The sequence below is a fragment of the Leguminivora glycinivorella genome, chromosome 18 (assembly GCF_023078275.1).
Source record: "Leguminivora glycinivorella isolate SPB_JAAS2020 chromosome 18, LegGlyc_1.1, whole genome shotgun sequence".
NCBI lineage: Eukaryota > Metazoa > Arthropoda > Insecta > Lepidoptera > Tortricidae > Leguminivora > Leguminivora glycinivorella.
The window spans coordinates 10631524-10645169 of record NC_062988.1 but is presented as its reverse complement, the minus strand read 5'-3'; the positions used below and the strand labels follow the sequence as shown (position 1 = coordinate 10645169).

Here is a 13646-nt window from a genome sequence, read left to right as displayed (position 1 = left end):
TGATTTCTTATCAAGTGTGCGTAAATTAAAAAACCTAAAGGCCTCTGATTAAGAGCGTGCGCAGACAGAGAGCGGTCTGGAGTTCTGCGTTCCGCGTTCAGAGTTCTGCGTTCTTTAGAATGTACCGAATCTGTAGCAACAACGCACACAGCGGGCAGTCTGCCCGCGGCGGTCAAAGTGGAACGCCGCGTTCTAGCGTTCTTTTCCCGCGGAGACAGAGAACGCCGGAACGCGGGGATGTCTGAGGTTGCAAACACAGAAAAAAAAATGAATTGGTTAGGAAAAGGAAGGATTTCTGAGGTCGAATCTACGGATAGTACACGACGAAATGCTGTTATGTTTATTTTATCCTTAATAAATAATTACAATGCCCTAAAATTACAGCCAGCCTTTATTTTTTCTCAATTAATGAAACTATTCATCGACATGCGAATAGAAATATCGAATCGCTGTTCATCTGTAAGGCGAATTTAACAGGTGGAATTTTTGAGCAATAATTTTTCATAGGAAAACGAACTATTCAGTGACATGTTGCATGTACAAAGACACAAACGAAACTAGAACGCGAGGATTTGAACGCCGCCTGTGTGCGTTGGAACTCTTGAGCGGTCAACGGTCACCAGAACGCGGAACTCTGACAGAACGCAGACCGCTCTCTGTCTGCGCACGCTCTTAGGATTTGCAAATAACGAAAATCGTATATTTGTCAACGACCACCTCTCCAGCTTTAATAAATACCTACTCAAACAAGCTCAAATACGAAGAACGCAAAAACAATATAAATATTGTTGGGTAAGAAATTGTACCGTGCAAGTACGCAAGTCTGATTCCTCTCCTATCATATATATAACCTCTGAGGACGCGTTAAACAAGATTACATAAGCAAGGACACTTACTCAGTACTTCTAAATGTTTGTGTATATTTAACTTGTATATGTATCGATACATTCAATACTTACATGTTCCTCCGTATAACATATTTACCAGCTGATCAGAATCACACTATTGTAAACACTTTTTTGCGATGCACTTGTCACTTATCTATTAGCCATGTTTTAAGTTATTACTACATTATGTTGTGGTTATGTATAGTTATAGGTAACACTTTACGTTTAAGCCAGTTCAAGTTGTTGCGACACAGTCCATTTATATTTAATTTGTACACTTTTAATTTGCAGCACATGACCGTTATCACTAAACAAACTTTTTTTTATGTCAATTAGTGTTTACTATCAAAACGCCCGAGGGCTCCGTACTAAGTGTAGCGATTTCCTTCGTAGTGTCATTCATTCTAATTACGACATTATATGTATTTCAGAAACATGGTTAATTCCAAGTATTTTCGACGCCGAGTTATTCGACCCGCGATACAATGTGTACCGAACGGACAGAGATTGTGCGAGTATGGGGGTAAGCCGAGGCGGCGGCACGTTGGTGGCCGTGCGCCGCGATCTGAGGGTAGACCCGCGCGGTATGCGCTCGCTCCCTCAGCTACTTGATGCTGACGTCACCGGTGTAGATATATGTTTTCCCCAAGGTCCATTAACAATCAAACTTAAATTGTTTACATGTTATTTCCCACAAAGTAAGCATCAATTAGAATCACAGTCTTTATTTTTTGATTTTATTTCACAGCTATACAATGATTGTCCAGACGATTTATTTTTAATATTGGGTGACTTTAATTTAGGTGAAGCCATATGGGCCCCGTGTGAATGTGACGCTAAAACGTATAAAATCTCCAACCCCAATCACAACAACCTTATAACTCAACTATCTCACTTTATGCACTTAACGAATTGGTCACAATTTAATCACCTACCAAACAAAAACGGACGGCAGCTCGACTTAGCTCTGTCTAACTGCCATTGCGATCTATACCCTACTTACCCGCTCGTTCCTATAGACACTCACCACCCCGTATTTTGTGTTACCGTTGATGTCAACTGGAGGGAACGGCCGTTAAAGGAAGCGCCGCGTACGGTTTACCGTTATTTCGCTGCGGATTATGACCTGATTAATTCTAAACTAATCCAAATTAACTGGGACCCACTTTTAAACACGCCTTGTGTTAATGAGGCAGTTGATTATTTTTATTCAAAAATTAATGCTATAATTAAAGAATTCGTTCCTTCCAAATTATTTAAAAATAATAATAAATATCCAGTGTGGTACTCGCGTCATTTAATAAAATTAATTAAAAAAAAACATAAGGTTCATAAAAAATGGAAAATATATGGCAGACTGTCCGATTATAATAGCTTTTCTGAGCTTCGTTCTACAGTCAAATCGTTAGAGGCAGCATGTTACACTTTATTTATTGAAAGGAGTGAGAACAATATAAAAAAAAACTCTAAAGCCTTTTGGTCATTTATCAAATCTAAAAAATGTAACAACAATATTCCCGATTCTGTCTTCCTCAATGACAATGTAGCTAATGATGGTTGTGCTATAGCCAATCTTTTCAACTCATTTTTTCAATCGGTGTTTGAACACAATTCGTTACCAAATGTTTCCCCGTCTTCCCTTGAATATGATTCTAATACTAGTTTAAATGTGATCAGTAATATAACATTTCAGACAGATTTAGTAGAACGATACCTTAAAACATTAGCTGAATCAAAAGGCGGTGGACCTGACGGTATCCACCCTGTATTCCTTAAAAGGTGTAGTAAAACATTAGCTTTTCCCATTTCGGTGATTTTTTCGCTGTCTATGAAATCGGGAATTATGCCAACAATTTGGAAGCGCTCTCTTGTAGTACCTATCCATAAAAGCGGTAATAAGCATAATATTCAAAATTATCGCGGTATATCGAAACTGTCCTCAATCCCAAAATTATTTGAGAAAATAATTTATGACCAATTGTTCAATGCGGTGAGACCCATACTTACTCCTAATCAACACGGCTTTATAAATAAACGTTCGGTGGAAACCAATCTTGTAGAATTTTTAGATTTCTCATTAAAGGCAATAGACAAAGGGTTTCAGGTTGACGCTATTTACACGGATTACTCTAAGGCCTTCGATAAAATCTCACACAATATCCTAATTCACAAGTTGAAGACGTTTGGTATACATGGTGATTTGTTGAGGTGGTTAACGTCGTACCTCCGAGATCGGTCTCAGGCAGTGTCTGTCAAAGGGCATACATCATCTTTCATCCCCGTTCTGTCAGGTGTCCCCCAGGGCTCGCATTTAGGGCCTTTGCTTTTCAACATCTTTATAAATGACGTTGTGGATTGCTTTCACCACTCCAAGGTATTACTTTTCGCCGACGACATGAAAATTTTTACTTTAGTGAAGTCTCTAGACGATTGTGTGTATCTCCAAGATGACTTAAATAGGTTGGATCATTACTGCACTACAAATTGTCTTGACCTTAATATCGAGAAGTGCTGCACGATCTCATTCTCTCGTAAACGTTCCCCTCTCACTTATGATTACCAGCTCAAAAACACAAATCTGAATAAAGTAAGTGAAGTTAGAGATCTAGGTGTTCAGATTGATAATGAGATCCAGCTCACGTCTCACATTGATAAAATCACGTCGAAAGCATACAAAATGTTGGGTTTTATTTTTCGTCAGAGCAAAGACTTCAGGGATCCAGATACACTTATTTTATTGTATAACGCTTTCGTTAGATCACATTTGGAGTTCGCTTCCGTTATTTGGAATCCTCAATATTCGGTACATATTGATCATATTGAGAGAATTCAAAATAAATTCATTAAATGGATGCACTACAAGTTCGAATCATTTGTTAGTGATAGTATAGTAAGTCTCAAGCTGCGTAGAGAACACAAAGATGTGATATTTTTATTTAAATTATTAAATAATTTGACTGAATCGCAATATCTTATCAATAACATTTCGTACAGGTGCACCAGCACCCGAACTAGAACCAATGCTCTATTCGCAATACCATTCTGTCGTACTAGGTATGTAAAGAACTCCTATCTTGTTAGAGCATGTTCAACTTATAACAACAAATACTCAACTTTTGATTTATTTAGTACAAAACTTGGTAAATTTGTTTCTATGGTAAAATCCAATACTAGTATCTAATTTCTTTAAATTATCAATTTTTGAGTGTTTGATCTGTAGATATAATACGAGTACATCAAATCTATGTTGTTGCTTTGCTTTACTTCGATGCTCATGTTTTTGTTTCTTCATTCTTTTCCCCACACTAATTGTTAATATACTTAGTAATAGTAATGATTAAAATTAAGTACCCTTTGAGCAATTCTGCTTTATTCCATTAGTGGAAACTGTTTTGGCTCATGTGTTAGTCATGTAACCTATATTATGTAAAATTGTAAGCTGTTTGTTTCCCAATAAAGATAAAATAAAAAAAAAAAAAAAAAAAAAAAAATAAGAATTACAATAGCTGGAGAAATGGACAATCCATGTAAAACTTAATACAATGGATTAATTTGATGTTCAAACAATGATTTTCGCTTTTGTTGCCGAATCCGATATTCACCGACATTTTCTTTTAGGGTTCCTTTGCTCGGGAAATTCAGATTTATAGTCTGTACAAAATATAACCTAACCACAAAATTAAAATTCTGAAAAAAACCTCGACCGCGACATAGTGGACCGGTTTTCATGAAACATGGCTAAGAACACTCCCGACTAACTCAGCTTTCAGACAAAAAAAAACGAAATCTAAATCGGTTTACCCGTTCGGGAGCTACGATGCGCCAGACAGACACACATAGACAGACAGACAGACAGACACGTAAAACCTATAACACCTCGTCGTTTTTGCGTCGGGGGTTAAAAACTATGGAAACGGATTTTTATCGCGTATATTGAATTTGACAATACTTCTCGACGTTCCGAACACTACAGCGTTCGTGGTCAACGGGTTACCCCTTTCGTATTTGGTCGGTTAACCAACAGATGCTGCTGTAACTACCCGAAAATTATTTAGAAATTATTTGTTTACCTAAAAATATTTTTTTTGTAAAACCTCCGACCGCGACATAGTGGACTGATTTTCATGAAACATGGCTAAGAACAATCCCGACTAACTCAGCTTTCAGACAAAAAAAAATCTAAATCGGTTCATCCGTTCGGGAGCTACGATGCCACAGACAGACTCACACACAGACAGACAGACAAACAGACAGACATGTCAAACTTATAACACCCCGTCGTTTTTGCGTCGGGGGATAAAAAGTACTACAGCGTTTAAGTATTTCTAGTAAGTGGTGTATCGCCAGATGCATACATATATAATATAGCTATAGCCTGTCAACCAAATTTTGGCAGTAGCAATGTACATCAAACTAAAGTATGATATCCCTATGAAACGTACAAAAACCAGCAATGTACGTCGAACAGCCACAGATATTTTTTTTTCAAGGGGCTCGCTCCTTCCTTACGAATTAGATAATGTATTAAAAAGGGACGGATATGTGCTAGTTATTTCTCTTTTTGGTAGGACGGAGATTTCCATAGATAAGATACAAATGACACGCGAACTTCCACCGATTTTCAAAACTAGTGTTGCTAGCCCGCGATTTTTCAAATTTGCCGCCTTTTTCTAGTGACAAGATTTGGTTGACGGTCTATATGTACCTATTGGCCGCGATTTTGTAAAACGAAAAATTCTGCGTAAAACCTTCACGGGTCGATGTTCTGTCGTAGCTGCGTAGAAAACGTGGACGTGCCAGTCGTTTATGTTCTGACGTAAAATACGCAACTGTCTCTGTTACACTAAGAAACAAATATGTATTAAGCGTTTTACTTACTTAAATAAGTAGGTAAATTATAAAACTTAAGGTCTAGGTTAGCTAGCCCTATAGCCACAGATGTCATATATACCATAGATCAAGCAAACGTATCTACTTAGCGTGTCAAATGAACTCAGTGAAATCCACTGAGTTGTCCGTCTTTAATCGCAGCTTGCAGCTTTCGGGCGTCAATTTTTGTAAGTTGAAGTCAATGAAAACATAAAAAATGCCTCGTTACGTGATATTCAATTGCAACAACACAAAAATTATGAACAATCAAGAGCCTGAGACATATTTAAAATTACAGGCAAGAAACAACTTCAGTACAAAATTTGACACGCTCGGCCCCTATACAAATAGATGAACTTGTTTCTTCTATCTAAATATAGTTCTGTGCCTATAGCCAAGCGTACAAATAAACGGAATATTTTTTTTTCATAATTACAACATATACTGTTCACATACAAGTGACTCAATAGCTGCCACATGCAAAATAGTTTAACTACATAGACGATGGCGCCCCTATTCATTTCATTTCAACTTTTTTTTACCAGGCAGTAGGTTGCCGAAATCTAGAAATCCCTTTGGGGGTTGTTCCTTCGGCCCTTAAATTTTATGTATCTGTTGTACAATAGGTACATTATTTAATCTCGTTTATATTATACAAGTTTGAACACTCACGTTTCGATATCGTTTGTGCGATATCTAATGCATGGTTGGCGTTCGCGCCGCGTCCGACGGCGCTACTGAGCGAAATCTGTAACAAAAGAAATATCCATTAGACTACTTCGTTTTTATATCGCTGTGAAAACAGCTATACATATATTCAGACCCTCTAGCACAACTTGCCTTGTCGCGCGCGTTTCCATACCTACTTGAAGTCGCGCTTGATGTATGAACTCGCGCGCGACAAGCCAAGTTGTGCTAAAGGGTCAGGAACTGAATAAGTGCCATATACGAATACGTTATTACGACTTATTACCTATCTACGACCTAGGTACACTGAAGTACGGTAAATTTTTTGTACATATGTACACAATGTACACACTACAGAAATGTTTTTATCAGGTATATAAATTACCCTGCTAGAGTAGGTAGTTAAGTACATTTACGCAGCCCTAAAAATCTGCATAAAACGGCTACTACCGACAAAAACAGAAAAATAAGCGTTATGCTATATGCTATTCAATAACAGAACACAGGACACGTCCGTTGGGACTATTACCAACCGTCTCGGCCTTGGGCCGAAAAAAACTCAGGTAGCAACCGACCGACGTGATCGGAGAAGGCCAAGTATTCTAATAGCTTGCTGAACATATTCATTCATTCTAAAAAGTAAAATACGACCTCGAAGTCCCTACTACGCGACCAAAAAGCGCACGACACGTATGTAGATTCGTGTCGGAAGACGTGCGACTTGGTTCAAATTGTCTTCAAAGGTTATATCGCGCGCCATCTTCAATAAAAACTAAATTTTGAGCTGTAGACTCGTCAGCGTTTCGGAATAGCAGTTAAGGATCGCTGTCTTTAAAAGTAACAAAGTTACGTTTACCGTCGAAAGTGGTGACACTATCTGAGCTAGACGAGAGATCTGTATGTAGAAATGATAGTTCTTAATTTGTACAATGGTAAAAATAAGTTTGTTGAATCTTTATTGGATTCTTGTCTCGATACAGCATTAGGAGAAAAAGTCGGGGTATTCAGGTTATTGTTAGGTTAGGTTATGTAAGCATGGTTTACGTCTGTTTACATTATTGTCCTGTTTTCTTAAAATGTATGATGACTGACAGTCCAAAAGATAATTTGAATAATTTCGCTGGAATATAAAACAAAATGCACGGGAAATGTGGACATGGATACATGAAAGAGTTCAAAATGAAAACTCTCAATCAGTATTTATATGGTAGCTGTTACCGTACGTACTAATGCTATTGAAAAATATATGTACAAGATAGCATAATTAGGAGACGCAGTACTCGAAAATAACTCTAAAAATAACTGGAATAGTATATATATTACCATTCTCTTCTCGAGATAATCCTTCAGGAAATCCTTGAAACACTAGTTTCATGGTCTAAGTGAACATAATATGTTAAACTAATAAACAATTTGGAATTTGTAAAAAGTCCTAGTTTTTCAATTCTTACCTTTACTAAAATAAAGTTTTTATCATTTACCTAAATAAATCGCGGCCTATCGACAAAAGCATTAAAGTCGTAATAACAATTTGTTAAAACCCAATCTACGAATCATTTAGCATTAATGGCGTTAAATTATTCAAATTCACCAGACGTTCGGAAATAACCTCCACAAAAGACTTACTGATATTCGCATTGCGTACTAGTGTTAGAATAACCTAACCACAAAATATTTTTCCCCTCACTAGCTCGGAAACACGTGTTTTGTCCTTTAATACCAGCGGGTAAAAACGCATTTTATCCACTAGTGGGTAAAGTAATTTGACCTTGAATAAAGTCAAATTAACTGCTTTAAAATTGATATAAGTAGGTGAATCTAGTAATAAAGATGATTTACCACCTGTGGAAGCAGTTATAAACGCATTATTTGCGTTGTAGTTTCCTCGCTATAGTGAGGGGAAAAGTTTTGTGTTACACTCGGGTGCAAATGTATTTTACTTCTCGTGTGAAAACTCGCAAGTTCAGGATTCTATTCTCGAACCACTCGCTTCGCTCGTGGTTCAACTATAGAATCCTTTCACTTGCTCGTTTTTCAATTCCACACTCGGCGTTAAAATACAACTTTGCCCCCTTGTATAACAAATAACTATTTTTTGATAAAACCCCCGACCGCGACATAGTAGACCGATTTTCATGAAACATGGCTAAGAACACTCCCAGTTAGTCGGGAGACGAGGGACTAATTCAGCTTTCAGACAAAAAAAAACTAAATCTAAATCGGTTTTTCCGTTCGGGAGCTACGATGCCACGGACAGACACACACAGACAGACAGACAGACACGTCAAACTTATAACACCCCGTCGTTTTTGGGGGTTAAAAACAGTATATTACAGTAGAGCCTGAGTCATTGTTTTTTCATAAGACTCACATGACATGTGCGGCAGATATAGAAAAATCTTTCTCCCTAGGAGTTTTCTATTATATTGCAAGTGTGATGAAAAGCACTGTGTGTAACTCGGGGCGTAAGAATATTGCAAACTCGAGTGTTTAAATCGCTCCTTTTGATAGGATTAATTTTTTGCTACTCAAAAGGTGGTGATGTACTTAGGCAGGGAAAATATTCGATATTCGGCCGAATGGTTAGCAATATAGTGGCCTCTAGTTATGTTAGATTACTTATCTATTAAATAAATGTATAGGCAACACGATACTGCCTAACTGATCTAATTTGTACCAGCAGTGACGCAACGATTAGGTGCGATGGGAATACCGAGGAAGGTCGCTCTATCGGCATCGTTTGAACTTCATTATCACCCACGCCATCATTCCCTAACATCATCCCTCCCTTTCTTACCAACGAACGTAATGTAATGTAGAACAGAGACGACATATCTATTTTGAAATTCGAACGATTCCATTAACGGAATGCCTACAAATACATTAGCACCAAATGTATTGGACGATTTAATTTGTGAATAAGTTTGGAATTAATATGTTTGGTGAGTTTACGGCCTATTGTTGAATTTGAATGTTTATTGTTGTTCACGGCAGGTTCATTTTGAATTAATCTTTATTATTCATATCTAAGACCTTCTAGAATTAGGGTCCCCCCACATCTAGCGTCTCGCGAGCGTCGCGTCGGGCCAACTGTATGGAAAAAGACGCCGCGTCGACGCGACGTCGACGCGGCGTCAGGCTTTGCCCATACAGTTGGCCCGACGCGACGCTCGCGAGACGCTAGATGTGGGGCGACCCTTATTGGTCTTTTAAATGAAATTGAGTAGATATGTCAATAGCTGATACTAATATTTGATCGTGCAAATCTTAGTCATATCGTGAAACGTGAAAATAATTTGTGAGTGTGCACGGGAAAACGTCCCACTTTGACGATTGCTATAAAGCCGCTTTATTAGTTTATTAAGTAAGTCTCGCCTTAAAGGTAAACGACAAAGTGGGACGTTTTACTAAACACACTGACATTTTCTTTTCGTTTCCCAAAGTCGATGGCTACAAAAGAAATTCTGACGAAATGGTCCTTTTTGTTCGGTCAATCAATCTGATTCAAGTTAGTAGGTACTTAGCAAATAGTTTTATAGTTAAAACCCTGTCATATTGACACTGCCCTTTATTTGCCATAGAAATCACTTTAGCGTTTACTATGAAAAGGTTCTACAGTGGAATATTCAAATTGGTTGACTGTAATCGATGGAATCAGGCGTTACTTTGCGGAAATCCATGTTAATCGTAAACTAGAACTTTCCTTTGCTAATCCGCGAATAGATAACGTGCAAGTCAATCAGTGCTAACCTGTTATAATTACTTGCGTATTTTTTACATGCAATCAATTTTCCCACCCTCCCACCGCAAAAATAAAAATAAATACGGAAATAAATATAACAACCCACCACCAAAAATACAACACTCGACACGTGTTTCGCCTCTCTACGAGGCATCCTCAGGAGCTGATGTTGACGGTCCGAAGTCCCGCAACTGACAGTTTAAGAACTGTATTTTTGGTGGTGGGTTGTTATATTTATTTGCGTATTTATTTTTATTTTTGCGGTGGGAGGGTGGGAAAATTAATTGCATGTAAAAAATACGCAAGTAATTATAACAGGTTAGCACTGATTGACTTGCACGTTATCTATTCGCGGATTAGCAAAGGAAAGTTCTAGTTTACGATTGGTTGACTGTACATGAAGCATGGCCCTATGGACATGGGACGCTACATGTAACCCTCAAAATTGTGCTGTTACCTCGCATAAGTTCATTAAGGCCCGCTTTTATATGGGAGTTGGGAGCAATTAATGGTGTGGGTATATGGGCTTTGTTGAAAAGTGTCGTAAATACTGAAATAAAGGTAAAACTATAAAAATTACAGTCGTAAATGGCAAGTAAAAAGTCTGCAAATATAGGATGTTTAATTCAAAGCCCGGATGACGGGAGAAATTATGTGTTGACATCTCAATAGTGCGAGGAAACACATTTTATAAGTCGATAAAAAGCACGATGTACTCGACCACCGTTACGAAATAAATAAAAAAATTGGTAGTTGTAAACAATTTTAAAAAGAGCTGTTTGTATTTTTTTTTTCAATGTCAGATAGCGGTTGTTTATAATTGCGATAAACAAATAGGATAAGAAAGAGGTTTTGTAAGTTATGAGAAAAGTATCTTTTTAGAACTGTCACTCTTATTTTATTATTAAAATCATTCCCGTGACCCGTACTATTGATGATTATTATAGTATGTAATTAGTTTACTGAAATAATAAATAATAAGCTTACCTAGGTACCTGATGTAACATTATGTAACAATATGACATGTAAGATAATAACTATACTAAAAATCAATAAATTTCTGATTCAAAAATTGTTCGTATGGATGTCGATAAAATAGTCGATATTTAATTAAGCAGTATTGAAAAGTGCATTTTTGCTCCCGTCGTCCGGGCTTTGTAATTATTGAGTCACATATGCATCCATATAGGTATACAGTGTGTGGATTCCATACGGGCGAATAATGTATCCAGTTATAGTATCTAATCATACGAATCATATAGGATAATCATTTTATTAAAATGTGTTATTAATTAAGAGTAATTATTTTTTTAAATCTGACCAAGCAGCAATGTACGCCGTCCATATTAACTTGACATGACATAAACGTCATGTCGTAATTACGTTTAGGTAGGTACGCTAATTGATGTGGACGTAATACATTGCGTGCTGAATTATTATGTATGAAAAAAAATATCTCATCTATTCAATAAAAAAACCATGTAGTTAGGCTCCTTAGGTCCAATGCTAATCGTTATTCAAATATTCGCCCGTATTGAATACACACGCTGTATATTCAACTCCCACCAATGAGGAGGCACACTGACATTTTATCCCGCCAAGCGGCGCCTGTGCAAGTGCCTAGGCATGTCACTGTCATATGTGTGTGTGAGAGAAAAAATACTATCTTCTCGCTCTCACGTTTGAAATTCTTTATCTGTGCAATGGACTATTATGGTGGCGCCATCTGTCATAACATTTGAGTGTACCTCCTCATTGTTATAAAATTTGTAAGTAAATTTTCTTAAAATTAACTGTTTATTTATTTAGGCACATTATTCAGACAGCACTTTGGATATTTTGTATGGGAGAGAAACATTTTTTCGCAATTGATTGATGATATATATTTTATTTATGACTGACTTAAATATAGCACACCATTGTAATGGTACCCACTTTGCTTTACTAACAATTTAAACAGAAACTGAACAGTGGCGCATCAACTTTCTAACGAACCATCAAGCAACTTATCCATTGAACATTATAAGTACTAAACAAATAACTCTCAATCAGTCCAAAGTTAACTTCAAAGAGCTTCTAATATCATTATGTTTATACACAAAAGCATAGAAAAGCGGCAAAATTGTGTTCAACTAAATTAAGGGGATCCAAACTTCCATATTAACTTGGAAATCCAGGTAGCCGTATCAATTTCACATCAAAGGAGAGTTGCGAAGGAAATTCTGTTAAAATTGATATAGCTTATGCAGTATTTTGGAGTTGCTAGCTAAGCGGAATGCAAAGGTAATACAATAAAGATAACCAATAACACGCAAGAAAATGTCAAAAATACAGATCCTTTCCTATACAACGCGCGTCATCGTGAAAAGTTTTATAAGATACTTACTAGCTTTTGCCCGCGGCTTCGCTCGCGTTACAAAGAGACAAAATGTAGCCTATGTCACTTTCCATCCCTTCAACTATCTCCACTTAAAAAATCACGTCAATTCGTCGTTCCGTTTTGCCGTCAAAGACGGACAAACAAACAGACACACACTTTCCCATTTATAATATTAGTATGGATTTTAACTTTCTAAGATTCTAATATTTACCTATTGACGAACGGCATTGATGCAATCGAAAATATAATTTTAAATTTTATTAGAGAAATAAATCATTAAACAAAGCGACGTGATTATCAGTGACATACCTAGTGGCTTAGCATAACGTAATCTATGGCCTGAGTTAGTCCGTTCGTACGACGTCTAAAGAACTTTAGCTAAGCAAACCAGTGGAATACGCCATCCACTGGTTTGCTTAGCTTTAAGTTACGAGGTATATCAGTTTGAATCCCATAAAAAATAATCAAAAAAGCAATAATAAAATTTCTTACACAATTATGCACATCTACAAAAAAGCTCTTTCTCTTATCTACACAGTCTGATCAGAAATTCTAAAACTGCCCTAAGTGAAATGGTACTTACCCACTCAAACATGATTCCATTACAATCAATATGCAATCGCAAGTGTTTGACACTTGTTAGATCAAAGGCAGCCAGTGATCCGTTACACGCACGCTTCGCTTCCGCAAAGCCTTTGTACTGGTACCAACTTATCTTTGACTCGAATCAAGTTAATGTAACCTTTATTCTTCCTACTTACGTTATACCGGTTACGCGTCGCGCGGGTAACCTGGGTGAACTGTTACATCATAATTTACAAAGATGATTGTGATGGAAATTGTGCAAAAATGGGCCATTTGTTGATGGGATAAGTCTTTGATGGATGCCGGATAACCTGGTGAGGATTTTGATGCTGATGCGCCAAAGATCGATTATTTTGTTTGAAAGAATAACCTGCGGGGTTACGCGCTGGTCTAATGTTTAAGTCTATCAATAGTGACATCTACCGGGCAACTAGGTCAACAAATCTTATACGTAGAAAAACATGTATGTATTCGTTTGAGAAATTGTAACAGGCTG

The 13646-nt window shown here is 37.1% G+C and overlaps 1 protein-coding gene across 7 annotated transcripts in view; it reads right to left on the bottom strand.

Moving 5' to 3' along the window:
- LOC125236157 (brain tumor protein) overlaps positions 1-13646 on the bottom strand; it is an 834846-nt gene that overhangs the window by 131298 nt on the left and 689902 nt on the right. For 5 of the 7 annotated variants that reach the window (XM_048142868.1, XM_048142864.1, XM_048142858.1 and 2 more), the window contains one exon: positions 6429-6504. The exons of the other annotated variants lie outside the window; for them this stretch is intronic. Coding sequence is in view for 1 of the 5 variants with exons in the window: in XM_048142858.1 (XP_047998815.1) it covers positions 6429-6504 (76 nt within the window). In the remaining 4 variants the exon portion in view is untranslated. The remainder of the gene's footprint in view (positions 1-6428; positions 6505-13646) is intronic. 7 annotated transcript variants of the gene reach the window in all.